This window comes from Varroa destructor, unplaced genomic scaffold (genome assembly GCF_002443255.2).
Source record: "Varroa destructor unplaced genomic scaffold, Vdes_3.0 BEIS01000006.1, whole genome shotgun sequence".
In the NCBI taxonomy this organism is placed as follows: Eukaryota; Metazoa; Arthropoda; class Arachnida; order Mesostigmata; family Varroidae; genus Varroa; species Varroa destructor.
The window spans coordinates 15,475,297-15,502,111 of NW_019211459.1; the positions used below are offsets into that span (position 1 = coordinate 15,475,297).

The window sequence follows — 26,815 nt, forward strand, 5'->3', positions numbered from 1 at the left end:
ATGAGCTCTTTCTCGGTAACTTCATCGTGCGGCGTCTGTTTTTGTCTTATTTCGCTTCATCATTCTTTCACTCTTTACAATCATTCAAGAAGAAATCATTACGTCCTGGAGCCCCATGATCATTGTCATCATTTTCCTATTTATCATCCTCCGTTTCATAATGATTTCTCTTTTTCTATTTCGTATAACGATTCAATTTAACCTTTCACACACATTCTATCATTATCCCATCCATCATCATCAGCATGAACGCAAAGTTTTCCCACGTACAGACATAACCAATATTTTTCTGCTGTTTCGCACGATTTCCAGGTGATTTTCGTTTTGTTGTTCACTTTCCACTCGTCATAATGCTCTTCCCTACGCATTTGATAATAATATTATACTATATTTATTATTTAATTGTTATTACTGTACCACTAGGCTAGACACGGGAAGCGCAACAGAACGTTTGTATCTCCCACCATTACTACAACTAAAGAATATGACTAACGCGGTAACACTAGCATATATATATATATATATATATATATATATATATATATATATATATATATATATACATATAGTGTGTGTAGATTAGATAGAAATTTGCGCGTAAGCGATCCTGCATAAACGGCAACTTTGCGAATAATGGCGGCGCGTCAAGACAGTTGATTAATTCGTTTCACGCCTCTTTTGAACATGTCATTTCGATAGAGGATGCCAACAAGGTCTCCTGTCTGACGCCAGAAGTCCAATAAAACCATTGGCATCTTAATTTATAATAATGCAACCAGTGCGTTCTAGAACAGGATTTAGAGCGTCAAACTACATTTGTCGCTTGGTATGATGTGCAAATGTCGCCAACACAGAACGTTTTCGAAATACTCTTTCTTCTGAAAAAGAGTACTCTTTTTTTTCTGGACTGTCCCAGTTTTACCAGCTGATAAACTAAACTGTTTTTTCTTGCTCAACTAGTTCATCGATTGTCTATTTTGCAATCAGAGCTGCACTATTCTGCAAAACTTTGAGACTTTAATTATCGATATTTTATCATGCCGGGCGCAGAGCATAACCCAAGTGCTGTTCGCAATGAGCACTCTACTTAATTCTACGCCAATGGGTGAAAATAGGGAACTAGCTCCACATGACTGCGCACACACTAGCTTGCGAAAGACAGCGTGTTTCCCAATCTAGCTAGCCCTAGACCGTTCAACCTATCCCGCTGCTCTCGTAATGAAATTGGCGCTGGTCTCGGGAACACGTGAAATATGTAACAATACTAATAATAATAAATGGTCGGCTATAATAAAAGGAACAAAGTCGTTACGTATCAATTATGGAGATAAATCGGCTATAATATTGACGCTTATGTATTAGGACATGTGTCTGTGTGTGTGCGTACCACTTTGCCTAAACGTAAGCTATTTGTGTGTTTGTTTCATGCGTTGTTGTACTACATAATTAATCTAACAGAATACTCGCATGTGCATACAATAATAATCGGGTGAGAATGGTATGGAGAAGGTTCTGACGCATAGGAGAATATAGGAATTAGCATGGAGGCGAGTGCACGTGAGTCAACTTCTTTTCTTTTTTCCTCTATTCTTTTTATTACTCTATTCTGGTTCAGTATATCTAGCTGAGTGTTCTTTCATCTATTGTTATTTGCCTCCGTCATCCTATTCGAACATAGATGTACCGTCGATGAGTTAATTAATACCATCGATTCATCTACATATTAACAATGATGTAAATCTTTGCAACAGTAAAATTTAATAGGCCCTGACCGTCATGAACGCATACACATACATTGTACCTTATTTGTCTCTAAGGTTTCTATATTGTGTTCTTACAGTCATCTTTGATCTCGACTTGTGGTTACTCTTGAAAAAAACTGACATGATTTCCTCACCAGACTCCCCTATCTATAGGATTTGTGGGACAATCACTTTCACGCACGTTTGACCTGCGCAGCATAAGTATTGCAATTTTTCACGCACATTGCAATTAACTCATCGCAACGAATAATCTTCCACCAGCGTAAGCTTTCCCATGATATATCATGCATTTTCCGTATTTGCACTACGTTTTTTTACAGCTTTCAAATATCCATTCATCCTGCACCGAGTTGCCGCGTTTTTTTTTTGAATTTCAACGTAAAACGAAAATCGATACCTTGAGGCTTATATTATTATGTTCACGCTAATCGGCACCTGTCGTTTTGTCCGGCACTGGGACCTCCATACCCCTTCTTTCCATGGTAAATGCTCACGCCCCACAATTATTCTAATTTGCAGTAAGTCTGATTGAAGCTTGATCTACTATTCTGTAGTGAGATATTCGTTGAACTACTGAGATAATTTTTGTGTGCGGAGAAATGATCTTGCTCTACGCGAAATTTCTGCTGTTTCTACTTTTAAACACACTTGCCTAATGATTGATTATCGTCAACGTGGCAGACACACGCTGTCATAACTTAGTCAGTATCATTGGTTTAATCGCATAAGCTTCCTTTATACATTAATTAGGAAAGAGTATGTTACTGACGATACCTTAGGGCATGATTAAGTATGTGCTGGAAGCTGCAACTTTCGGGATATGCGAGAAGTGTTCTTTATACCCACTCCTTTATACCCGAGAAGTGTTCTTTAAACTCAGCATTAGAATAGACTAGGTGATTTCTTTCCATTCGATACCTTAGTTACGTTATAATATTGATAAATCATGGCTACTTTCGATCTCACTACTATTGGCGAATGGTCACCACGTACTTGCCATTCCATTCATTTACATATCATTCATTACCTACGATTGTATGTTCACCTATACCCTCAGTTATTCTTGAGGATGCCCTAGTCGCTAACGAATTCTGCAAAAAAAACATGATTTCCCCTGACCTTCAAACGCTTTAATGATAATATAGGAGCTCCCTTAGTGACTGAAAACTTGGAGACACTAGACGTCTACGCCTTTTTCCTTTCTCCATACCACACCCTAATATAATCATTATACATTATATAACTTCGGTCTAACTCTTTTCATTACTTAATTTTTCCAAGCCTATTTATTTTATTAACTAATCTATTTTCTCTTATTTCGTTATTAAATCGTCTATGATTACTGCTACCATAAACTAGCACTTGGCCCGCTTAAAGATCGTCTTCACTTCCTCACTCCCACTGACTTTTCGCTATCTTGGCAGATTTCTTTACACCAACATCACTTCCTCAGATCTTGGAGCCTATCGAAAGAGTCTTGTGCTGATCAGTCATTTAAACCAGAGAATGGCTTGCGCCGTAAAATAAAGGTACAGCCGCCTTATCTCAAAATGAGTGGTATAAGCTAGAACTAGACGCCATTTGTTTTCTTATTCTGTGGCCTCTGCCCCTATATTGGCGGGAGCTATACGCTGCACACAACTGCGATACGCGAAGTCCCACACCGCTTAAAGGACAGTTGGTCAGATTTGGTTCAGTGATTCTAGTTGCGTGGGTGTTATTGGAGGGGGGATTGAGGCCAGATATGCAGTATACGCACATGTAATGCGGCATTTACCAACTACACTGAACACGTTAGGGACCTCCCAGTCATTAAACCCAACAGTCATTTGCACGAACTGTATACTAGTATTTTTGAACAAGCGTTCGCTCAACAGCGGTTAAGCCCGGTACTCGGTAGCATTTACAATCATAATAACAACGACTTGAGAACAACATCCATTGAATGGCTTATACAGTGGGGACTGCAAAACTAGTGGCATGGAGGTGAGGAACACAGCTTTTAGACTTCAACTCGATTTATTATTTGTGCCTTAAAATGTCCTATTACTAATCTCTAATACGTCTTCGATCGTTGTGTCAGCCGCTATAAGTGAAATGTTTTGGTACATCACTCCAGCCAACCTCCTGTCTTCAAGTATACCCCATTTTTATATGAACGGTTGCTTTTGGTGTATGTTCTTCCTCTTTACTTCTATATCAACCATTATTATTATCATTATACTTTTAATCGTATGTTCAACATTTCTGTAATAACATGTACAATGGAAGAATGGTTACAACTGTGCTATCCTCGACCCGCAATTGTGTCCACCATGTTTGTGTACTCCACTGGGTCTCTGACGACCGTTTAACTACGTTAGCATATGACACAGGTTGTCCGACCTTCGCTGCTTTGAGGGGTTCGCGTTACTGACAGGGCGTTGATTCGACCAATTACTTGAGTGAAGATATCGAGTACGCAATCGTTCTGTTTCGCAGACGCTTCAAGGAAGACACCTTTCATGTATCGAGCCAATTCGCGCCCCTCTTCGTGGCTAACCACCCGTTCGTTTCTTAAATCGTTTTTATTTCCGACCAGTACAACCGGTAGCTGCGGCAGACCTGTCTGATCCAACAGCTTGTGGTAGATCTTCTTGACGATTTCGAACGATTGTTTCGATGTAACGGAATAGACCAGAACGTAACCGTGTATGTCCATCGTATAGCCAGGCGGGTATATTGAGAATTCATCCTATCAATACACCATACAGGAACACACGATAAATACATATGATACAAAAAAAATATGAGTCATTTTTGGGGCTCTAATAAATTGGCGATGGGAGACGTATTATACTAGAGGAAAAAGTTATACTAAATTAGAAATAGGAGAAAGGTGAGTTTTAGAATATAATGTGTATGGGTCAAACAATATATTTTTGAAAAGTTTAGCTAATTGCTCTTACCTGTCCTGCCGTATCAATGATCTTCAGCGAAACGTCCTTTCCTTCAAACTTTACGGTTTTCACAAAAGCTGAAAGATGATGAACGATAAAAGATAGTGATTGGTTTACTAAAAAGCGTATTTCACTTTCAAAATTGTTGGCAAAGTATTTTATTATTAATAATATAATCATTTGAACCATCCTAAAAATCTATTTTAACCTAAGTACTACTTCAAACATAACAACGAACAACTCTAGGTGAACAAGGTGGTTTCTGAATTCGAGGACGCTTATTAAGATATGGTTTAATTCTAGTCCTCATCAAAATGCATGAAGCTATCAAAGTATCTTCGCAACTAGAAAAAAAAGGTTTTACTGTACAGATCGTACAGTACACATATTTATAACTCTTGTTTTAGCACATATAATAATAACGTTTCATATTAAATAATGCACATTTTCGTAGTATCTTCGTTACGCTTAGGCCTTCGGGTCAACACAAAGTAGGTTGCGCGGACTTTTTCGCTTAAAAACTAGGGCAGCAGAACGTAGCTGTACGCAAGTACAAACCTATCCCAACTTCAGTGTCGTCAAGTATCTAGGATTTCCTCACAAAAATAGCAACAAGGTAGGTTTAAAACAAGTCTTCAGTATGCAACTACACTGGGTTTTATTTGCTAAGCTCTACGCAACAGTTACGTTGTCGACAGTCTCTGAAAATATTCCATCTATATGTTGTTTAATTATCTGTTGCTGAGAAGCAATCCTCTACAGTGAGAACTTCCTAGGCTAAATTTTATTATAGCTGAGTTTCACAACAAAAGTATCATTAAATTTAAATTGCTGGCTTTATTATTAATACGACAAAAAATAAAACATTATATTAGATGTCAGGAATAACCCCCAAATAACTGAAATCATTTTTGAGACTCCTGTTAAATAATAACAGACTAAATAACTCGATTCGTCACTGCCATGATGACTCGTCACTGTACATTCGAACCAGATTATGCAAACCGTATCGAATCGAAGATCATTGATAACAGTGTCCTATTTGTTTGCACTGTGAAATTCTCTTGAAGAAAAAGCCAGTTTTCCTTTATTTCGTATAGTATGTCCCACAGTAATCATGACTCGAATAAATCACTTATGCTATAGTAAATAACACTGACAAAATGGTCGCTTGTATCGTCGACGGGAATAATGTGCAATCATCCACTAGTAAAACGGTGCTGCACCGAACTCACCAGTGAATCACGCGACAGAGGCTGTCACGTTGTAACATTATGTGTAGCACTCCGTAGCAAACAAAAAAAGCAGATTTAATAGAGTTAGAAGCGAGATATAAAATAATAAAAAGAGGTGCTATGCGAAGAAGGAAATCCGCTGAACCTAAGGCTTTCATGATTATTACTTTTAAATCACTATCATCACTTTGCTATAATATAGTGAATAAAAAAAAAAACTTCTATTCAATAATGTGACTCAGTACTTCAGACATTTAGTATATAGAGTGTGTCCAACGGATTCTTAATCCGTTCGAATCACTTAACAAGAATTATCCCAGTGCCCGTTAAACACTCTAAGTATTGCATCACTAATTGTCTGTGGTGAATTAAATTGACGTCATCAATGTTAAGCATTGTTTGTCTCACATTCAAGACCCGCATAAGATTACGAAATCAGACTACGCTAATTGAAGTCTATAGAGAGGTTACCACGTCTTGTTTTGACTATCGTCTTGATGGACCACGTTTTAACCAGTTACTGATGACAACTATCAATTGTAGCCCCATCGATACGATAGGTCGTCTTCAATATAGTCGTTTCATGCATACTAATGACAGCCAGTTAAGCCCTAGTTTTGTAACCCCAAGTGAGCATTCCCTGACCAGGAGTAACGTACCCTGACTATGAGAATAGGTTGCATTTAAGTAAACCCTCACATTAGTGAAGTGATCATTGATTCGAAGAAAGAGCATCGAGCATGAACTACTAATGTTGCTAAAATTCGTTATTGGAGTCGTCCAAGTTCGCACATATTTTCCCTCAGTATTGTTATCTTTCAATGGGATTAAACATCCGCTAAACACAACATAAAAATGTTGACATTTTTCATTCACAACATACAAGTACCTCTCTAACCTTCAGTGATGTCATTCGATGTCTTGGAAAAGAAATAACTCTGAATAAATAATAAGTGTATACATGCTTACAATCCGTACTCCAAAAGTTTTTTGGTACAAAACGTCTGTTTATATTACTGTTAAGGCTTAATAAGAGTATGTACTTACTGTTTTCGATGGTTGGATCATAAGAGTCAACGAATTGATTTTCGACAAATTGTATCGCAAGTGAAGATTTGCCTGAAATCGTAGTAAAATTTTGTTAATTAGTAAGCGCAAGAGATAAGTCAATGCATTCATTAAAAACAATACGTGTTCAGGACCAGGATCCCAATATACTTATTATAGCTGCGGTTCGTATTTTTATTTGATAGGTACTACCAGTCTATTTTTATACATATTTATTTACTACCCAAACGTATGGTCTTAATTACATTCTTGAGAATAGTTGCAGGTTAGAATAGGAAACGAATTATTGACTGCTGGCACATACGTATTATAGAACTGCGTGTACCTGTCTATAGGTTCTAGTAAAGTGAGTATTTATTCTCTTTAAGTTTAAATGATATGTAATACCTTTAGCACAGATTAAGGCCCCCTTGTGGGCCACATGGAGAGTTCTGAAAAAGAAGTAATGTCACTAAAGAACGCTGAAAAATAATGAGAAGATGGATCATATCAGCTGAATTGATGTGATACTTTTATTCCTGAACTGAGTCCTTTAGGTTATCACTGTTTCGAACGATGAGTTCATATGGAATAACGTTATAGTAAACACCTTAAAAATCGCAAGTAAACGTTGACATTTGGTTTAAGCAATTCTAAGTAAAAAAGGTTCAATAGCCATTCGCAGTAGAGCCAAACGAGCTTTTGACCAAAGCGTTCAAGATATTCTTGAATTGAAGATTTCCTACAATCACACCTATTATTACAAATGCATTTGAATTTCTGGAATCTCATTAATCCATGATAGCGTTCGCCTTTATAGCAGTATGATAGACAATCATGTAATCCAATCGCGTTAATAACTACTGACTGGACCCACTAGTCATTTTTGCAGCGTTTGTAGAAGTACTCAAAAGAGACCTTATCTTTATAGTGACGCTATAACTGTATAATATAGCCGAAATTCAAAACTTCCGTTACACTTGCAGTATATGTAACGATTGCATTGGCATTCGAAAAATGATGGCTTCACGCATGTCGTTTACTTATTATGTTAGGTGTTTTTTTTTTATGAAACCTAAGCTTCAATACTTTCTTCTTTTTATTACTTTTTAAGGTGTTGTGAAATATATTTAACGCGCCGTATCTGTATTACCAGAGTTTTGAAGAAGAAAGTTACCGAATGTTTACAAGAGTTTCCCCGTTTTAGTAACTCGCGGTTACTGTAACACCCAAATAAATCTCATCACATCCTCCTCGGTTAGGGACGGGCATTTTCTACACCTAACTCAAGGCCAAATATAGCATATGTTTTTCGAAAAATCATTAATACCAGTATTTCATGGCTGATACAACAACGTGTTCAGGCGCATGTAACATTTCTTCCTTTCTAATATAAAAATAATATAAATGAATTCGTGAATAATAACTAAGTAAATTATATGAATGACAGCAGTTCGCATTAATCAACGTACCTAAATTACACCGGTAAGATGACATTGAAATGTTTGTCAGATACCCGACAAAGGTATATAATTATCAACTCGAGTAAGATATTCATAAAAACTTGGTAGGTAACATGAAAGATAAAAATCTCCGATGTAAGTCAATATCAATACCATCTGAAATACACCTACGCGTAAGATGGATGAATGCTTTTTTCTGAAGAATGTTTTCAATGTATCGTTAATTTGAGCAAATAGGTAGTTTTTTTTTTGCAAATCTGCCATTTTCTTGCGGTTTTTTGTAGGTCTTTTTATGCATATTTATAAGAAAGTTAGAGAGAAAGGGCGAAGTGGCCTATATTTTTGGAACCTTTTTGTCAAAAAATGTTTCATACTAGCAAAATGGTAGCCGAAAGCTTACATGGAAATCGATCTATTTTTTTCGAAAAATCATTAATTCTAAATTAGTGTGAAGAAATCTATGTGGTAGAGGTTGTTTACGATAACAATAGAAAGCTCTTGCCTAGCTGAATGCGAATGCAATGCATGTTCCTATTCCAAGTCCCTGTTTTCAAATTGAAAATGCTCCCCGAAAAAGAGCGAAAAATTAATAACATTTTTTTTAAACGCCAATCAATAGATTTAGATAAGATGGGTAAACATACAAGACATGTATTTTTACCTAAAATAGATATTTCGTTCGGAAAATGACCAAAAGCCCATTGTTAGATGAATGAGTTTGTTTCCCACACGCGAGAGTGGAAAGTGAAAATGAGTTTCGAGTTAATTTTAGATGCTTTTTTGAGTGAATTTCTAATAAATGTCTCCAGTTTGACTATGTATACTTTAGTCAAACAACCCATTCCTAAAATTACTCTCTGAAGTGTTTTCTTTTTTAGGAAAAATAGCGAATCGAAAACAGTCTTTATGCTTGAAGCTTTATTTTGTTGATGTCAATTATTTACACCAATCCAGAGATATTGATGAGCTGCGCAAAAATGCAATACGCTTTCCTATAGCTAGCATGAATATTTTAGCATGAAAAAAAACAAAAAAAAAACAAATGTAATGGCTTTTTCTCTCAAGTCACACCGGGCCAAAATTTTTTTTGCATGTAAGTCTATATAGGGAAGATATCTCTTGGTACCACTTTAAAAGCCCCGATAAGCCTAGATAATCTAATACGCTTCTTTAAATCTTTAAGGTAAAGCTCAGTTTTTGGGTCGAAAATGCTGTTTTGGGAGGGGACTTAGCATGCTCTTGCACGAAGGGTTTTTCTTGGCGCTAATCGACAGTCCTCGACGAGCTGAATAAAATTGCACTATATATACTATACTCATATAATAAAAAATCTATGTTTTTGAGTGAATGCGAAAACCCTTTGGTCATATTACTTTACCTATGTAACAACGGGCTGATAATGCGTTTCGAGTGGTTGTTTCGGTGGCTTTCTAATAAATGTCAATCGGAAAGCCAAAACAGCTAATGTCGAGCTGCTTTTCGTGAAAAAAATTTCATTAATTTTCACAGCAAAATGCCAGAATATCAAGAAAGAGACTTAAATAATCATTATAAAAAATAACAAAAATATGGTAATGTGAAATATTTGTGAGGTCCTAGAAACGAAGATTAACATGTTATTAAATATGGGTGTCTTCATTCAGTATCCAACTGTTTATTAACAAAGGAAAATTGAAAAATTTAAAGTCCTTAACATTGGGAATGCCTTAAGAACAGAATAAATACATCAGTCTAAACATATAAAATCATGAAACGTTTATTAGACCTCAATCTAGTTTAGTATCCGCCACCTTTATTATAAAAAAAAAGAAAAAACATTGCCTTGGTAACGCACTGGAGATTAACACGCCAAAAAAATATATAGATCTATTGAAATATATATCCATTCCACGTATATCCTCGTTTAAAAAAATCTGTAAGTACTCATGAAAAAAAATCTTCGATGACGAACTAGGAACAAAATTAATAGGTTAGCTGGCTCTGTCATTGACAACATGCGTAAGAGTTGGTCGAAGGGCGTCTCGATTCATGTAAGCCATTTAGAAGTTGGCCGACTGCCTATTCATGCGCGTTCGAAAAACAAAGTCAATCAATTAATATTAAGAAGTTTCGTAATTACATTACAAACGTGTGCTAAAGACATAACATGTTGCAGGCTGATCAAATAGTCACAGACGGGTAACAGGTTACTTAGGGCAAAGTAATCCTAGGGGGAGAGCTGTCAGTCTATATTTTCTATGGTTAGTGTTAAGCTAAATTTAGCATCAACAAACCAGATACATCGCAAAACATTCATATAAATTTATGGCTGCATCCAGTACACACATCTTAATGTGTAGATTACTTTGTGTCTCTATTAATATACAGATACCCAACCCATATAGTCTGCGAAGTATCGTGTAAATTACTGAGTCTGTCAATAAATATTGATCAATAAATAATGACAGCAACTTTACTACATAAAAATTTCAAATCCATCAACATATTCACGAATTATAAATGCGCAGTATAATAAAGTTACAATATTTGGACAGTTTCTTCAAGTGACTAGATAATATTGCGTTAGCGGAACTGTTAAAAGAACATGTTGCATACGTCTGGTGGATATTATGTATGTCAATGCATATTTGTATGTATTCGAATATAATGGTCTATTTCTTGTTAAACTCTATTACACATAAGGTTCACTCGCATATCATTTTATGCAATGGAAAAGCTATGGCTGTCATTGCTCTATAATTATAAAATAAAATGGCAATACTACGCAAGCGCTGACGACCGTTTTCTAAAAGCACATATATGCACAAAGACCACCGATGCATAACAAGAAAATCCATATAAATCTTTTCCCTTACACAGGATAACGGTGCGTCAATAGTTTATTCTGAGATCTACTATTTATTTAAATACAATGAGTCCACCTCTTGCCTCTGGTGCTACGGCTGCTCTTTACCCTACATTTTTCCTTTGCTTCTACTATCTATTGCGTTTGAGTTTTATATCTAAATAACAGTTGTTCTGTAGATCTAACTCAGGGCACTAAACCGGTCTGGCGTTCGATATCAGTGTAAGATCTTGGAGAAAACAAACTTGTTTGCGGCAGGCGTCCTACTGACATCTCGTTTCTGTTGTCAACACAGATCTATTTTACCCGCGCTAATCGCAACCGTGAGGATGCAAACAAGCCAACTTAACTAATGCGTAGTAAACGATTGATTACAGGGACAGAAGCGATAGTAGCAACTGCAACATTAATTCTTCACCAGCAACACTTTCACCTGTAATGAGATCCTGATTCAACACTCTGACAGGAAGACCTGAGTAGTAAAGCTGCTTGACTCCGACAACCTAATCTGACAATCTTTCTTAGAGTACCATGAAATGCTGGACACAGTAATTTCTTCACATTCGTACGATACTCATTAGAAATTTATTTGGTACGAAGGCATCTTTGATCGCCTCACCTGATACATACTTATTTTTCTTTTTTCAGTATTCTTACTATTAACATTATTATCATGTTAAACAAATGTACACTGCACATCTAACAAGTTCCAGATGTGTCGTAAAATTTTCATATCTTTTTCCGTTATTGCTCCATCTCGACCTAATATATTTGTTTCGCCCCAGCACCAGCGGGCTTTTCTTTTTGAGAAACCGCTGCTAGCTCTCGCTCTTTGTTCTCTCTGGGCTTGAAGGAGCTAAAGGAGCAACCAATCAGATGACCAGCTGAGCAGCAATCCGTGATATCTATCTGGTGGGTGCCGCATTAACGTAGCCCAGACATAGGGATAAACAATGACGCACGTAGCTGCAGCGAAGTCGCAGTGTCAACGTGACTTGCTTGTTCATTGCGACTCGCTAGTACATCGGATAGTCAGTCCTAAGCAGTTAGATCGCAGGGGTCGAAATCCCGCCAAGGACACCCTGTACAAACTGAACAGTCAAGCTGATTTTCTCGCGATCTTTTGCCCCTGCTTGCAGACCTATTCGATAACTACCTGAGATATGCCGTTTTCGTCGGGTAGAAAAACATGCAAGCATAACATGCTCTGCCCTAGGAAGGCGCGGTTGGCTGACAGGAGTCGGTGGCTGTCCTACTGCAAATACGAGCGCGCAAGTATGGCCCAATGTGGGCCACACATACACAATGTGGGTCCGCTTCATACACGGCGCTGTCATCTGCAACCAGATGATCTAAACTAGCTACTGGTTTACTACTATTATTCAGTTACATCAACTACTCTAGTTTGACTTACCGACACTCCGGTAGCCCATAATGGCCACTTTTCTATAGACTGCAGGCATCGCGAACTTCGGAGCACTCGAATCTGTGTCTGCACTGTAAATAGGGATGAATCTACGAGCACAAAAGCACCTGACACACCTCTCGTATTTAGACACACTGCCTTCTTACTAGGGATTTAGCAGACTGGCCAGCTAAGATTCGCCACTGCACTGCAACAGCAAATTAACTGGCTGACTTTTTCTAGCAGTCACGGGCAGACACTGATGACCGCTACCACAACGTTAAAAATTTCCCCCCACGCTTCTTCTATGTGGGTAAGCAATGGGGTACCCCAAAACGTGTTCGAACGAACAGTAATAATAACACGAGTATTGCCTTGCGGACTCTGACACGGTTATTGATCGTCGTGTGTGTCCGTCAGCAGTGATTTCCGTTAATAAATCGAACTCGATATCAGTCGTAGTGTTTTAGTGTATTTGCTGCTCAGTAAAATTCACTATAGTGTAGTTACTATCGTTAGTATACCATACAGAACGGGCACGCTCTCGAACCGTTCGCAAAAGGAACAGTCAGTTTTTCAGATGAACGTTCCGAGCTTCGAGGTGCTACCACAGACGAGTTGGTTACCAGTATAGGCGAAGCTTGACGAGCACAGCCCGCTGATACTGTTTTCTGTCTGTCGTTACCGCTGTGATTAGTGTGGTAGTACTAGTGATAGTAAAAGCAGTAATTGTTTTTTACACCGCATATCTTGTTAAATTCCCTTTTCGCCCCGCTCGGATTCTGTGAGGAGACAACACACACACGAACAGATAATATCAAGCAAGAAACACTCGTGACGGAATGTACAGGCGAACTACAATAACACAGGAAGACGAGTCGATGTCGACAACAACATTTTTGAGCCAACGGCAAACACATATATCGTTCGTTGAGCCCAGTCGAGGCGCGAGTAGTCGCCAACGAGATCAACACAACATTAGCTGACGATAGAGACTCGACTGCTTGTCTCGCCAGTGATCGTAGCCAATAACAGCAAATACTATTACGGTAGAGACGGGGCCGTAATCCGTAGGCGCAGGAGAGTTGCTGGCGCGAACTTATGACGCAGCAATCTTTGCCTGTTTGTTGCTGCTGCTCCGAAACGATGCAACGTCAAACCGACCATCACACCGCTATTTGTTAGCGTTAGCCAATCGAATGAATGAATTGGCGGGCTAGACTACGATGCTCACGATGTTAGCGGCGGCAGGGGCCGGAGCAGACAGCTTCGCTCACAGGCTCTGTCTCTCGTTAATAAGAGGACTGTTGCCGTACTTGTTCAGTAATAACGTTTTGTACGAGCTTAACATAGGCACCCACTGAATAGTTTTGGGTTTAAGAGACACAATTCATTTTGCGGGGGCATTTAAAAGCAATGTGAAGCAGCGATACCGGACATAAGATTTCAAGCGTAAAAGTACTCTAAATCAACATATTTAGCCAGCTGAACGCCGTGTAAGTTCGTAGATGAAATAGTGAAAGCTCATAGATAGAATTTGTCTAATAGGCATACATCCATACTTGCCGGTAATAGGCATAGAAAGAAGTGCTAGGAGGTTAATAGTCGTCCCTAGGTAGCAACACAGCCAGACTAAAATATAGTCATTGTAAGTATATATATATAAAATTAGGGGTATAGTAATCTTGTAATCGTAGAGACATTTAGTTAAACCAATACAGTATCTTTTTCAATTTGCCCAACTCAAATATCCGATAACAATCACGATCACCGATTATGTTGAGTAACCTAAACAATTATTTGGTATGTATGCATATTTTCAGATTGCCCCTGAGCGTGTTTAAGACATACCAATTCTAAATTCCCAACTGAGAGCCTTCTTCCAAAGCACATGATTCTTAGGAATGATTAGCTACTTAAGTTCGAAATGACTTATCGTTGCGTTGTTAAATATCAGAATATGATATTTGCACTATGTATATTACTTTGACTTGTACAAAAAGATACTTTTGCTAAATACAGTACAAGTTTACATTTTTATGCAGAAAACCACTCGAGCATGGCTGATTATGTCATTGCAGGGAAGTTATTAAACCTCATTATGAAACATTAGGTAACTCAAATAAAGGTAAAGGTATAGCTTGCGCTTGGCGACGCGACGAGATTTTAAACAAAAATTCTACGTCCGAGTTTACCGTCCTTAGAAAAAAAGTACTAATTCGTGTAAATAACATATACATGTATATATATTTCTCATATCAAAAACCCAGTGTACTTTAAATGTGCTTGAAACGAAATAGAAGTTTTGTTAACAGAGACATGTATTTATGATCCAAACACATGTTCACCGTTTTATTTTAGGGTTTTTAAAACCGGATTACTCACATAGGCTTATATAGGGGATTACATTTTTGTAAAGTGCTTCTCTAAATTCAGGGAAAGGTGGTAGTGTAGGTTCGAATATGCACATAAACGCTCCATTTCATGCTGGGAGCCAACCGTCTCAAGTGCCAGACGAAAAACGATATGCGGGACTACACTTACACGCAGATATGCACTATGTCGAACCGAGGAAAGGCTTCTGTTTAACACCTACCGAAAGTGAACAGTTATAACTCATTCATACGATGTTCGGCGAGAAAGACACTGGGGAGAAACAGCGAGAAACAACCCAGCGCCACATAGCCATTGCTCAATAAACAGAGCGACATGTTCACGCCGGCCAAAATCCCACTACATTTGTCGTAGTCTGGTAAAAGATTAACTGTATATCATAAAGGCGTGATCCTCGATAGATCGTGGGATTCAGAATTCAGAACCATGCACTTAGTGGACTAACTGTTGAGCTAACATGAATGGCGTTCTTGCTAACATGTTAAATCACTTCAGATCGCAGCGTTCCAACGACCAAGAATGGTCTGACCATCTTCGACGAAAAGACGTTGGGTTTGGCATTACACCAGTATGTCGAAACGCAGTAAAGAACTGTATGTCAAATTTCGATTTGTAGCTATATCGAAAGGCTGCTCTTAAGTTAAAAAATATGCAAAGTAAAAATTGTGATCAGTTCAAGAGATCCTTTATCTCGTATTGGATCACAGTGTTCCACATTCTAGCTTCGGTTAGAGCTAGAATAGACCAGCTTATTAGTATGTAGATCAGGCTCATAATCTTTTTTTTTGCAAAAGGCTTAAATAAAACTACCATTTCGTAGCCAAAAGTAATCATTCAGATCAATCCATAAAAAACGAAACGATTTCTAATATTTGAACTTACCTGTTTTGTTTGCATGTCTCATTAGGATGCAAATGAATTTTCATAGAAACCGTGGGAAGTAGAATTTAATGCAGGACTGAATGACTCTGATAATCTAAGATTCGTTTCCAGCTAGATCAAATTTAACAGGATAACCCGGCAATTATAAGCTGCGAGAGTTAAAATTAAATTAACTATTCAAACTAACCCAATGGTTTAACAGTTATAAAACTATTCAACTATATGGATTTTTTGTACAGATTGACGGTCCATAACGTCAATATACTCGCACTAAGCAATAATACCAGAGCCATGGCGTAGACCAATTTCGAATTTAAAGATGTGGCTATTTCCGATTTCACAATCAGAGGTACAGAGAGGTGAATGGAATAGTATGACGTTGAATAATGACTAATTACTCTAGGGCCTCTGAAATCCATTGAAATCAAGTTTGCTTTTTTTTGGAAATCAATGTATGGTAATGGAGGTTTTGAAAATCCGAGTTGGAGTTTTGGAATATTTAACTATTTACTTTGGACTCTTATGACAAGCAACCAAACGAATTATCTCCCTACTAATAAAAATAAGTTTAGGAATAATTAAATTAACCTAAACAAACCCTACCACCTCTACTCAATACATAATGAATCTCATAAAGGTAAACCACGGTACAGTTATTTTCTGAAGGTATTTATTTACGGAGTGGCCAACAATTTCATAAGTAATAAGTATTTCATGATAATTATTAAAGTTATCATCCACCGGTCTATATCTCTGCTTGCTTATTCACTCATTTCGATTTCGCTACTAACACGTAGTTTCCAACCTAATATTTCACTTTCACCATTTACAATGACTTCCTACTGCAGCCTAAAACACTGATGAGACCGAGCCTTTGAGGGTTGTATTGTTCTGGTGTTTTGCTGTTTTCCTTGTTCTTCCTCCGTACACGCTTGCAAAAATAGTCTTCTTGTCATTACTTGTTGATACACATTGCACCTCGTTGCAGGGACTTCATTCCGTTCCGTTTAGGGACTCGACTCACCAGTGCATTCTGTATTCGCCCCGCAATCTTCTTTGTAAATTATACCTAGCAGTTCAGGATCATGACCATCATCATTTGTATGCCCCTTCACTTAAGTCATAATCTCAACTATTCCAATGCCACCAAATTGGCAGTTGTATTCTGATTATAATTTTTTTTCTTTTTACCGCTTTTTTGTATTAACGGTGATGTAATCCGACGGTCCCTGCTACCACATGCCGTTGAGTAACGTCGGTTGATTGGAACTTCTTATCACCAACATTACAACATTTAGATATCGTCTTGGTTCTAGAGACGGGGACCGGATAAGCGCAGTTTGCCACCAAGCTTGCTTAGTTGTCATTACATATAATAGCGCACGCAATTGCAAGATGTATCTTACTCGCGGCACCTGCATCCCCACGTATTTTGCTCATGGGTCCATACCATTCACTCGTTCGTCGCTGTCTTTCTACTTACATTCAATTTGTTGTTATTATTATACCGGCTTCGTCGTCCGCAGCTTTCTTTGGAATTAATAAATTAACTTGGTTTACACTAAAAAAGTACCTCCATATTGGTACGCCCCCATACACGATCTTCGATCGGTCACTTTTTCACTTCATTATCGTTACAAGCATATTGGTTGTTAATGAAAGGAGCACGAACCTTCCGGATGTGCGTTCACCACACACGTCTTCTATGATGTGTCTAACTTTAGTCTATGCGCCGCGAGAATACACCAACCTTCCGGTCGTTCGTGCATCACAGGTGACGAATCCCGCTTAATTCTGTTGAGCTTCGAGCTTCTTCTTGAGGCTCTCGGGCATCGTGGGCGGAGGAGGACGAGGTAGACGGAGCCAGACCTTAACCGCGTCGTAAATGAACCACTGCAGCGCTGTCAACGTACCGATCATGATGATACGCGGAGTAAGTCCTTTCCATAGTCCACCAAAGCCAAGTTTTTTGGCAACGTCCACAGCCGTTGAGCCCTTCTCCTGATTTAGCTTCGAGACGATCGTATCGGCTGGATGCGATACGACAGCACAGAACACGCCGGCGATATAACCGGCCACAAAGGTCACAATGAGCTGTTCGCCTTTTGAGCATTGCTCACGTGGCTTCGGCACAACATGTTTGTACAGCAATTCGACAGTACGCTCAAAGCAAGCGAATTTCATCATAGTGTAGGGAATCTGCCTACCCCAGAGTGGCGTCAGGCCCTTATAGAACCCACCGAGACCCTCTTCTTTGAGGATTTGCGGAAATACCTGTGCAATTCAAAACGAAGTAGTTAAATGGCTGCGAATTTGCTTGAATAGGGCTATATAGAAACTACGGTATGTTGCCTCTCGTTGGTTGGCTAGAAAAACGATGTTTATATCTTTATATTTTTTGGTGCCCTGAAAGTATTTCAAACGAAAATGCATCTGTGAAATGTGTTATTATTCATGTACCTTGCTTAGGTAGCGCGAGCATCCTGGTTGAGTTTGGATCCGGACCTTACAGGCCTCCAGTGGACAGAGAGCGATGTCGGCAAAGAACTCGGCCGACGCGGAAGCGGCGAGGTACAATGAGGTACGCCACAGGAAAGCTTTCTCTTCGCCGAGTATATCGGCGTAGATGGCCTTGAATACCTCATAGAAACCGAATTTACCTATAATCGATAGAAAAATATAGGACAGAGTTAGATACTGTTGCTGTAGGAAAAATGGGAAAAAACATGTGAACATTGCTAGAGTACAACCCTATCGTCTATGATATAACATTCCTAATTAAAATGGAAAAACCGTCTCACTTACCAGGTTCCCATTTCAAAGGAAAGCTACCTACCAAGCCTTTTGAAGCCATTGACTAACAAACTATTTGGATTGAAATAATCATATCTGCATGCTTTAATTACTGGACATTGACTACAGGCGAACAGATTCAACGACCCGCAGTAAAAAAACGCTGCTATGATTCAATATCAAATAAATTCATTTTCGATAGGGATTAAGTAGTCGAGCTTTTGTTCTTTGATTACCCTCTCCCTGTCGTTCCATGCGTTTGTTTTTTGGAAACTCTCGCCCCAGATTACAAAGCAGGTAATATATGGAACGTGTGTCGCGCGAGTACGTCTTGAGATTCGTCTCATTGATTGATTACAACCGAGCAAAATAAATACAAAGCAGTTTTTTTTTTTCACAATTTGGTTGCGCTTCTAGAGCTTGAAAATTTATGGCAGTGGGAATGAGACTCAGCTGCCTTTGTCGTGACAACTTTGAGAACATTTTCGATAAATTTTGTCAGCCCACTAATATTGAAGCCATAACGCCACCATACAACTCCATGCCCACCAGTCTGTAAGGACATTGCTTATATCAAGAGTCCGGGGTATCTTACAGTACAGCTAATCAAACCCGTACGTTTTCTCCCGAGTTCGCGGTAATCTTCGCAGAATGTCGGCGACGTGATCACGTGTTAGAAACACGACTTTCGTCAGATAAACCCTTCGACGTGAATAAATGGTAAATCACTAGTGATACATTTAACAATATCTGTGTAGATATTGTTAAATGTATCACTTTATCTTTATGTAAAGATTCTAAAGGAGTCATTGCTATCTATAGCTTGAGCTTTGCTAAGGCGTTCGGTCCCCCTTTTAATCATGTCAAGCTTCAGGAGATCTGACTGCCATCAAAAGACCGTTGTAAAGTGTCATCAATTCGCTTGACATTCTACTTTTTGCTCAGGACCCACATTCGTTTAAAACAGTTCATTGTATCATATATAAGACATGAAGTATTTCACTTCATATATAGCGTCTGCACGTTTTATTATGCGATGGTCACCACGAGGGTTCGTAATCGAGCGCAGTGCAGCAAAGCCAAATTTAGGAAAGCACCCTTCAAACACGAAAGTTATGTTTTATAGCGTGATTTCGAGAAATCAGTTTAATGTATAACTTACATGTTACTTACCGAGACCCTGGAGGGAGTAACCGATGCAGGTAGGAGCCCATCCGCGGAGAAGGCCACGGGCGCCATCCTCTTGAAGGGTGACCCTGAAGCCATTGAAAATGCTCTTGTACTTCGCCGGATCTGTCTGAATGCGGCACTTCACGAGATCAAGTGGGGTGACGGCAGTGTGGGTGATGCCACATGACAGAACACCTCCAAGACCACAGAGTGCGTAGTACTTGCCCGAGCCATACGGGACCTCATCAGCGGTGGCGGCCGCCGATAGCATCCGAACCGGGGCATGGACGACCGGCGGGGTCGAGATGGCTGGCATGGCTTCGCATTTCGCCATGGGAGCCACGAAGGGGCTGCGAAATCGAATCGGTTGCTCGTTTCGTCTAAACATTTTGTTGCAAGAGTGTTATGGAGCAGGCAGTAGGTAACTTGTCGACTAGCCCAGCACACCACAAGGGCACGATTACTATATTTTCTACTGACACCGCACACTCAACATCCACAATCAACCGTCCCACAGGCCTCTAGTACGCTCGAATGGATGCCGGCGAAGAAAGATGGCTGCCAAAGTCACCCTTTTAGAAGTAGAAGGAGACAAGCGGCGCGCTGATTTGAATCGTTCAGTGTTCATCTTCGGCTCGCAGGAAGACCGACCAGTGTCAGTCAAGGATGTAGAAATCCGCCTAAATCCTAATAACTTACATATTTCTATGAAGTAACGTTCTACTATGCTTGTATCAACTTACTGCTTTCTTCATCATAGTGCAACTGTTTTCAGCTTGCAGTGGTTCGGAGTGTGGTGCTGTACGTGGTGATGTTATTGTTTTGCTAAAAGTCCCACTAGGTCGCGATAACTTGTTAAAAACGATATAGCCCAATGTTATGCGCTTCATGCATTCGCGCTACAGTTACGCTCTAGTGGAGGTCACACCAAAAGTTGTCCTCTAGTTTCAGTTCATGGAGTTTCTTTCAGCATTGTGTTATCGCCGCTAATCCTTCAACTCGTGTTCTGGCCTTTCAAGAATTTTGGAGGCTTATAATTATCTTGAAACAAAATGTCCGTTACTCCGATTTTTAGAACTCCGTTTACCGATCTTTCGAGTGCGACTCTGAACTATGAAACCATAAAACAGTGCCGTCCTTTTTACGTTCAGTACGCAAAGTGCCAGGAAGCTTGGGGTGGCTCCCAGTTTCCGTCGCGGTGCAGGTACATATTTCTTTTCAGCAACAATTTTACAATAGAAAAGAAAATAGTCATCATTGTTTTCATAATTGATCAGAGTAAAGTTAAACATTTTTATGAGCAAGAAATATTTAACGACACATTCTCATGCCAAATTTAAACGACGGGTTAATACGTAATTATGTGCGAACAAAATAAGTTGTGAAGTAAACGGCAGCATACGGCGTAAGCCACTGCAGGAAGTGCGCCTTGCGAGTAAATTCAATAGTTGGCACAGCTAAAAAAAGCTTCACTGTGGGACTTCGATATTCTGTGTTACATATTCAAATGTGCTTTAGTTACATGTACAATACGAGCAAAAATCTCGTTCATGACGTGCGCTCAATTCAGTGGAATGTAGTTGCAACTCGCAACAGCTTATCGGCCTTTTTAACCGTTAGCCAAACAAGGAATCGTTATAAACATCAGTTTTTTGCTTAACATCAGTTCTAATATACAATCCTATTAAGCCACCATTTTTCGTACTTAGTAATAGTTAAATGTTTTTCATTAGATTTTTCTCGATTCGATTTTGCACAAACGGTTGGAGCCGTCGTAAGCGATCGAATAACTAGAAATATCCTAAGCTATCAAGCTACTCAGCCTCGTCCGTTTCGATTTCAAAAAATCAAAAGAATGCTACTGAAGTACAAATCGGTTACATCTATCAAGCTTTGCAGGAAGCAGGACAAAGTTGTCATCACCATATGCGAGAAAGTGGTTGTACTCCATGTATAGCGGTAAATGTTGTTACACAAGTAAAATGAATCACCATAATGTCTGTAGTAATTCGAATTTCTATTAAAGATATCTCTATTATGGTGCACTAACGGGTCCGCTCTAAAACCCAACAGAAAAATGATTGTTTTTGTTAGTACTAACATATCTTCGTTTCGTTTCGTTGTTTCGCTGAGACCAGGTACGAGCATATGGATTTACTGGAGTGTGTGCACCATATCCGACAACAGCAACGTACAAAGGCGATTCAAGATCAGCGGGAAAAATTATTCAGAGAAGGAAAGATTAAAAACAGGTAAACGAGAGATGCTGTCGTAAGGGGTCCTACAATGTGCTAGGCCGAGAGGCTGTTGCTCAGAGCTATGGGTTTTCAGGTATTAAGTAGCTTTTTCTCTGCCATATTGTTGCCACTGTGCATTGTGAAAGAACAAAGGGTTACGATAAGACCTCAAGCCGCTTTCAGGATAGTCGATACACATCTACGAACCTAATTCGTCTTAAATACTAGAAGAAAGTTTTTATTATAACGGTGGGGTATCGGCACTTATGGTAATTGACGTCATGGTCGTGCATCCTAACTGAAACCAAAACGACGTACCTGAGCAACTGTTTAATAGAAGGTTCGATCTTACAAGATATTAGAGTTACTTGTCCTTTACTTCAAGCCGATCATGTTGCACCAAAATGTATCGTAGCTGTCAAGATTTTTTTGACCAATTACTCAGTGACCTGTGAGGAATATATTGTTCATATATTTTTTTCAGATACATGGAGGCTCCGCTCCCCGATATTTTCTCTCAGACGCACTTGAAAGATCCTTGGTAAAAATTTGTGTCAGCCCAAAATGTTTTTTGGCAGATGATGAAAATTCCGGCAGTTCCGTAAGGATCATTATCTGATGTAGCGTCTGAGTTATTTGTCTCAATATGATAAAAAAAACATTCACAAAAAAGAAAAACGTCTCCTGGCAAGAATAGTTTTAATAGACATAAGAATGATATTTGAATGTCATTATTCAGCATGGTAAAATGTTACATAAATGAAAAAAGAATAGGAGAAAATAAATGTGATTTTAGAATGTATTAATATAGCCATTGTCCTGCTTGTTTCTTTCATTAAATCTTTCTTAATTGATTTAATATATTGAGGCCATTTATTTAACAGATGTATTACGTATTTTGTAAATTACAGCCATTTTGAGCTCATTAATGTATTGAATCCGCGTAAAGTCAAAGTCTACTTCTGGCTGAATTGTTCGTTTAGTGTGCCGATTCACTTCACGGGATGTCACTTGCTAGGATTTCTAGCGAATAATACCAATTTTTCAAAGAGCATTAATTACTCTTAAACTTTTAGGGACTGGTTCCAGTCATTAGAATATCTGAGGAAACACTACCTATAGACGCACATAGTGAAAACACGGTTTACGTTAATTTTTATTGTTAATCCTTCAAGTTGTTTCTCTTCATTTTTTTTTCTTTTTTCAAAATGAGTCAAAGAGAATCTCAGTTCATTTACACAAACTTTCCATAGAATTTGCAGTTACATGTATAAAGTCGGCAAAAAGGACATTGCAACTTATAATGGTCTAAATAGTTTTCATGTCAGTTTAGGAAATACTATTGATCACCTCCAAAGAAAATAGCTATTATAGCACTGTTATTGAAATTAAGAGTCAGTTCAAAAGAAAAATCAACAATCATAAAGGTGTGTCAGCTCCTTATGGCGAAGGTCATCGAAAGATCATTAATGTAAGTATTGCTATAATGTAATTATAAATGTGTAAAGTACAGCTATAATATAAAGGTTGCAGGCAGCAGAATCACTTGGAAGCAGGTGTCTTGGGACAAATCGAGTAAGCTAAGTGACTGTGACGTTTGGAGACACGCAGTGGCCAAGTGCTTATGCTGCGTTATAAAAGATATTTATATCTTTTATATATATACGACGCAAATATTAGAATAAGGCAAATTTATGTCAATTTTCAACGTTTAGTACCTTCTTGAAATTCACAGCATAATTAATAGTTATAATCTTACAACCAGTTTGCATGACAGATCTGGTATGATAATATCACACATATTCTGAGTCACTAATCGAATAGAACTGGTGGGTTTTGGAAATAAAGAACTCTGTCGACAGGATACAGGCTATTTGGGCGTAGTCACGAATCCATAGGTTGACATAGTGGCCATACATGTGTGTAATGATGTAGCAAAAGGACATTGAAAATGTTTAAAATTCAAGGCTATTTAGCGTGGTGTTAGCGTGTGGCAAAGTCGGCCACTTTAGCTACGACTGCTCTGGTTTGTCTCGAGCAGGCGCTCGAAACGACAAAAAAAATCGCTCCAAATAACGTTACGCGAGTTTCCTCTCTCTGGCGACTAACAGACGACACGGATGGCGCAGCTTGCGCCGTCCCATGCAGATGTTTTCTGGCTCCAGAAGGTCGGACAGCTAAGGTCGAGCGAATTCGAAAGTAGCAAAAGTCGTAACAATATTTGTAACGTATTAATATGTTTCATCAATCCTATATTTCTATGGAGCTCAACTCGTTTATGGGACTGAAACATGTTTCATTAATTAGTAATCATAATTAGTTCCATTAATCAAGTAATTAGACGAAGCACAGTGTTACTGCCGCTAATGATGTCGAATCAACTATCCTTGAAATGTACTTGTAGATTTGCTTGAACCTTTTTGGCTTCAATTGTCTTCGTAGAGAAGTCTTCATGTAGTTGAGTTTAATATGGACAGAGTATTGGTAATCAAGCCTAGGTCACTATCGTCTTTATTACATGTTGTTAAGAAACTCGCAGGTTTTCAGCAGGCTCACGTCTACTTTGGCAATAGGGGAAACCATAGAGCTCCTAGAGAGCCAAAAAACGGAAAGAAACGGAAGAGAGCTCTTCGTAATATTTACTTTCAGTTTTAATAAACACAGGGCCGTATTCCCCAAAATTGATGTGCTTCAGAACGTGTGTGTGCTACTTCATTCCACTTACTTAGTCAAAAAGTCTACGTGCTGTGTGACAAAGGCCAGCTTATTTATTGTGCCTTGCTAACAACTTTAGAGAACTTGACATATATATAGCTTCATTGACATGTGGGACCACCTGTCTACCTACGGTAACGCTGTCTTCTCCCTTAGCATTATTTGATCGATTTAGGTAGCCCTTCTTTCAACTTAAACAGAAATGGAAGTAGCATTCACAATACTGGTAATAGCTGTTGTTTTTTCCTATCAGACTAACTCTTTTCGTGCTGTTGTTTCCGAGGGCCTTTAGTTTATTCACCTGTCTGTGTTTGTTTTGAATTTGTTAGATAGGTTTATCCATCTCCATTTCGTCATGCGTAGTTCCTGCAGCAATAGCCGTCTTGGCGGGCTCTTATAAGCTGAACGTGCTGACCCGGGCTCTCAGTTAGAAACTTGACAACGGGATGTTCGAGTAAAATGAGTTCTTTGGCTTCGAACTATGAGCCAGTGCTCAGTTGGAAGACTTAAACCTGCGTTGTAAACTATCTAGATACCAATGCTTCTTGCCATGCTTGATTAACCCGATTCTCAAAGTTCCACATTTAGGCATATTTGAACCTAAGACACGGAGGCAGGTAGAAATGCAGCTGTCTAAGCTAAACTAAACCAAGTAGGTTTCCTTGGTTTCCCATTGGCTTTGGGTGTTCTTGAGTTCGAGATAGCCCTTTTGGTTAGTGTTCCGCAGTACCCTACATATCTTCTTCTTGACAGTAGCTTCCCTAGCTAGACGATTAATCGATGGTCGCGCGCAAATGACGTAGACAAGTCGTCGAAGGATTGTTACTTCTTGTTATAAGGTCAACAAGTCAGTTGAGACGCGTCGGTACCGCATGAGAACAACCAGAGCCACGGAGTGCCTCAGGAGAGAAACAAAGTCCTCGATGGGTACTGTTTTCCCCATAAAGGGGGTTGTCGTCTTTAATAAACCGGCGCCGAATCAATGCACGCCGCTTGCTTCTGAGCAGACTATTTCGTGGCCGTTCACCCCTAGTTCTTCCTGCGCACCTAGCGTTTTAGTTACTTGTTTGAGTATCTGGGCCCCCCGAAGAGGCGGCGGACAGAGTACGGGGCGTGAACACCACCGCTACCCTTTCAGACCTAAAAACAGCATTATAAGACTAATAGATAGCAGAACCTGTGCTAAGCTCCACGCGTTTCTACGCAGGTCTTCTGAGCCACGATGAGGGTTACTCGGTATCACCACGGACCACTGGCTCCGTGAGCAATATATATATATATACTAGTGTAGCCTCGTGGCGGCTTTCTCTAACAAGTACAGTATATGTAGATAATAATATATCTTTAGTGAGATGCGGATGGATACGCGTCAACCAAAGCAGTTATAGCCGCTGCTGTCCTGAGTAGCGTCGGCGCGACCTCTGCGTTAATCAACAGAGAAGAAGAAATGAAATGACGTAACATTCGACCGTTGCGAGCACCCTGCATTGGATGCGAAAGACTGTGTACAATTAGAACCACGGTGATTATCGGTGCTATACAGCATCTATTCTTCCATTATACTGCACTAGCAGCTGGTGTCTTGAGTTATTTGATTGGCCGTATAGCCGGACCCATATTTGATGGTGGTCTTTACCGGACGCGCGGTCTGGCAAGCGTGATTAGAGGAACCGACAGCGCGACGTGACAGACGGTTTCCGATGGACAAAGGCTATGGACCTGGAGAATAGCTACAATCGACAATTGCAGTAAAGCATGAAATCAGAAATTGTACATTGCCAAACGACTAACAAATGACTACTAAGTGGGTGGCGTCCGTATGCTTATGCAGAGCTAACAAGATCTTTTGCGTATTTATCGTGCTTTCCTATTCTCAGTGGGTTTATGATGCATTTGAAAAAACTTGCTCATATATATATATACATGT

The 26,815-nt window shown here is 39.2% G+C and overlaps 3 protein-coding genes and 1 long non-coding RNA gene across 4 annotated transcripts in view; 1 reads left to right on the forward strand and 3 right to left on the reverse strand.

Moving 5' to 3' along the window:
* Nucleotides 1-3,763: 3,763 nt before the first annotated feature.
* LOC111252396 (GTP-binding protein Rheb-like) lies at nt 3,764-13,827 on the reverse strand. Its single transcript, XM_022810211.2, has 4 exons — nt 12,707-13,827; nt 6,985-7,056; nt 4,712-4,779; nt 3,764-4,497 (listed from the first exon to the last, which is right to left on the reverse strand). The coding sequence occupies exons 1-4, from the start codon at nt 12,753-12,755 to the stop codon at nt 4,123-4,125; spliced, it is 564 nt and encodes a 187-aa protein (XP_022665946.1). The 5' UTR covers nt 12,756-13,827; the 3' UTR covers nt 3,764-4,122.
* A 2,799-nt stretch (nt 13,828-16,626) lies between these two features.
* LOC111252395 (phosphate carrier protein, mitochondrial-like) lies at nt 16,627-20,472 on the reverse strand. The gene is made up of 3 exons (XM_022810210.2): nt 19,940-20,472; nt 18,434-18,633; nt 16,627-18,247 (listed from the first exon to the last, which is right to left on the reverse strand). Exons 1-3 carry the CDS (start codon nt 20,322-20,324, stop codon nt 17,762-17,764), a joined length of 1,071 nt encoding a protein of 356 aa, XP_022665945.1. The 5' UTR covers nt 20,325-20,472; the 3' UTR covers nt 16,627-17,761.
* Nucleotides 20,473-20,628: 156 nt separating this feature from the next.
* On the forward strand, nt 20,629-22,983 carry ND-15 (NADH dehydrogenase (ubiquinone) 15 kDa subunit). The gene is made up of 3 exons (XM_022810213.2): nt 20,629-21,140; nt 22,075-22,188; nt 22,658-22,983. The coding sequence occupies exons 1-3, from the start codon at nt 20,989-20,991 to the stop codon at nt 22,716-22,718; spliced, it is 327 nt and encodes a 108-aa protein (XP_022665948.1). The 5' UTR covers nt 20,629-20,988; the 3' UTR covers nt 22,719-22,983.
* Nucleotides 22,806-26,815, reverse strand: part of LOC147754908 (uncharacterized) — a 4,965-nt gene continuing 955 nt past the window's right edge. The window contains exon 2 of the long non-coding RNA XR_015329839.1: nt 22,806-26,618. This is a non-coding gene — a long non-coding RNA (uncharacterized LOC147754908). The remainder of the gene's footprint in view (nt 26,619-26,815) is intronic.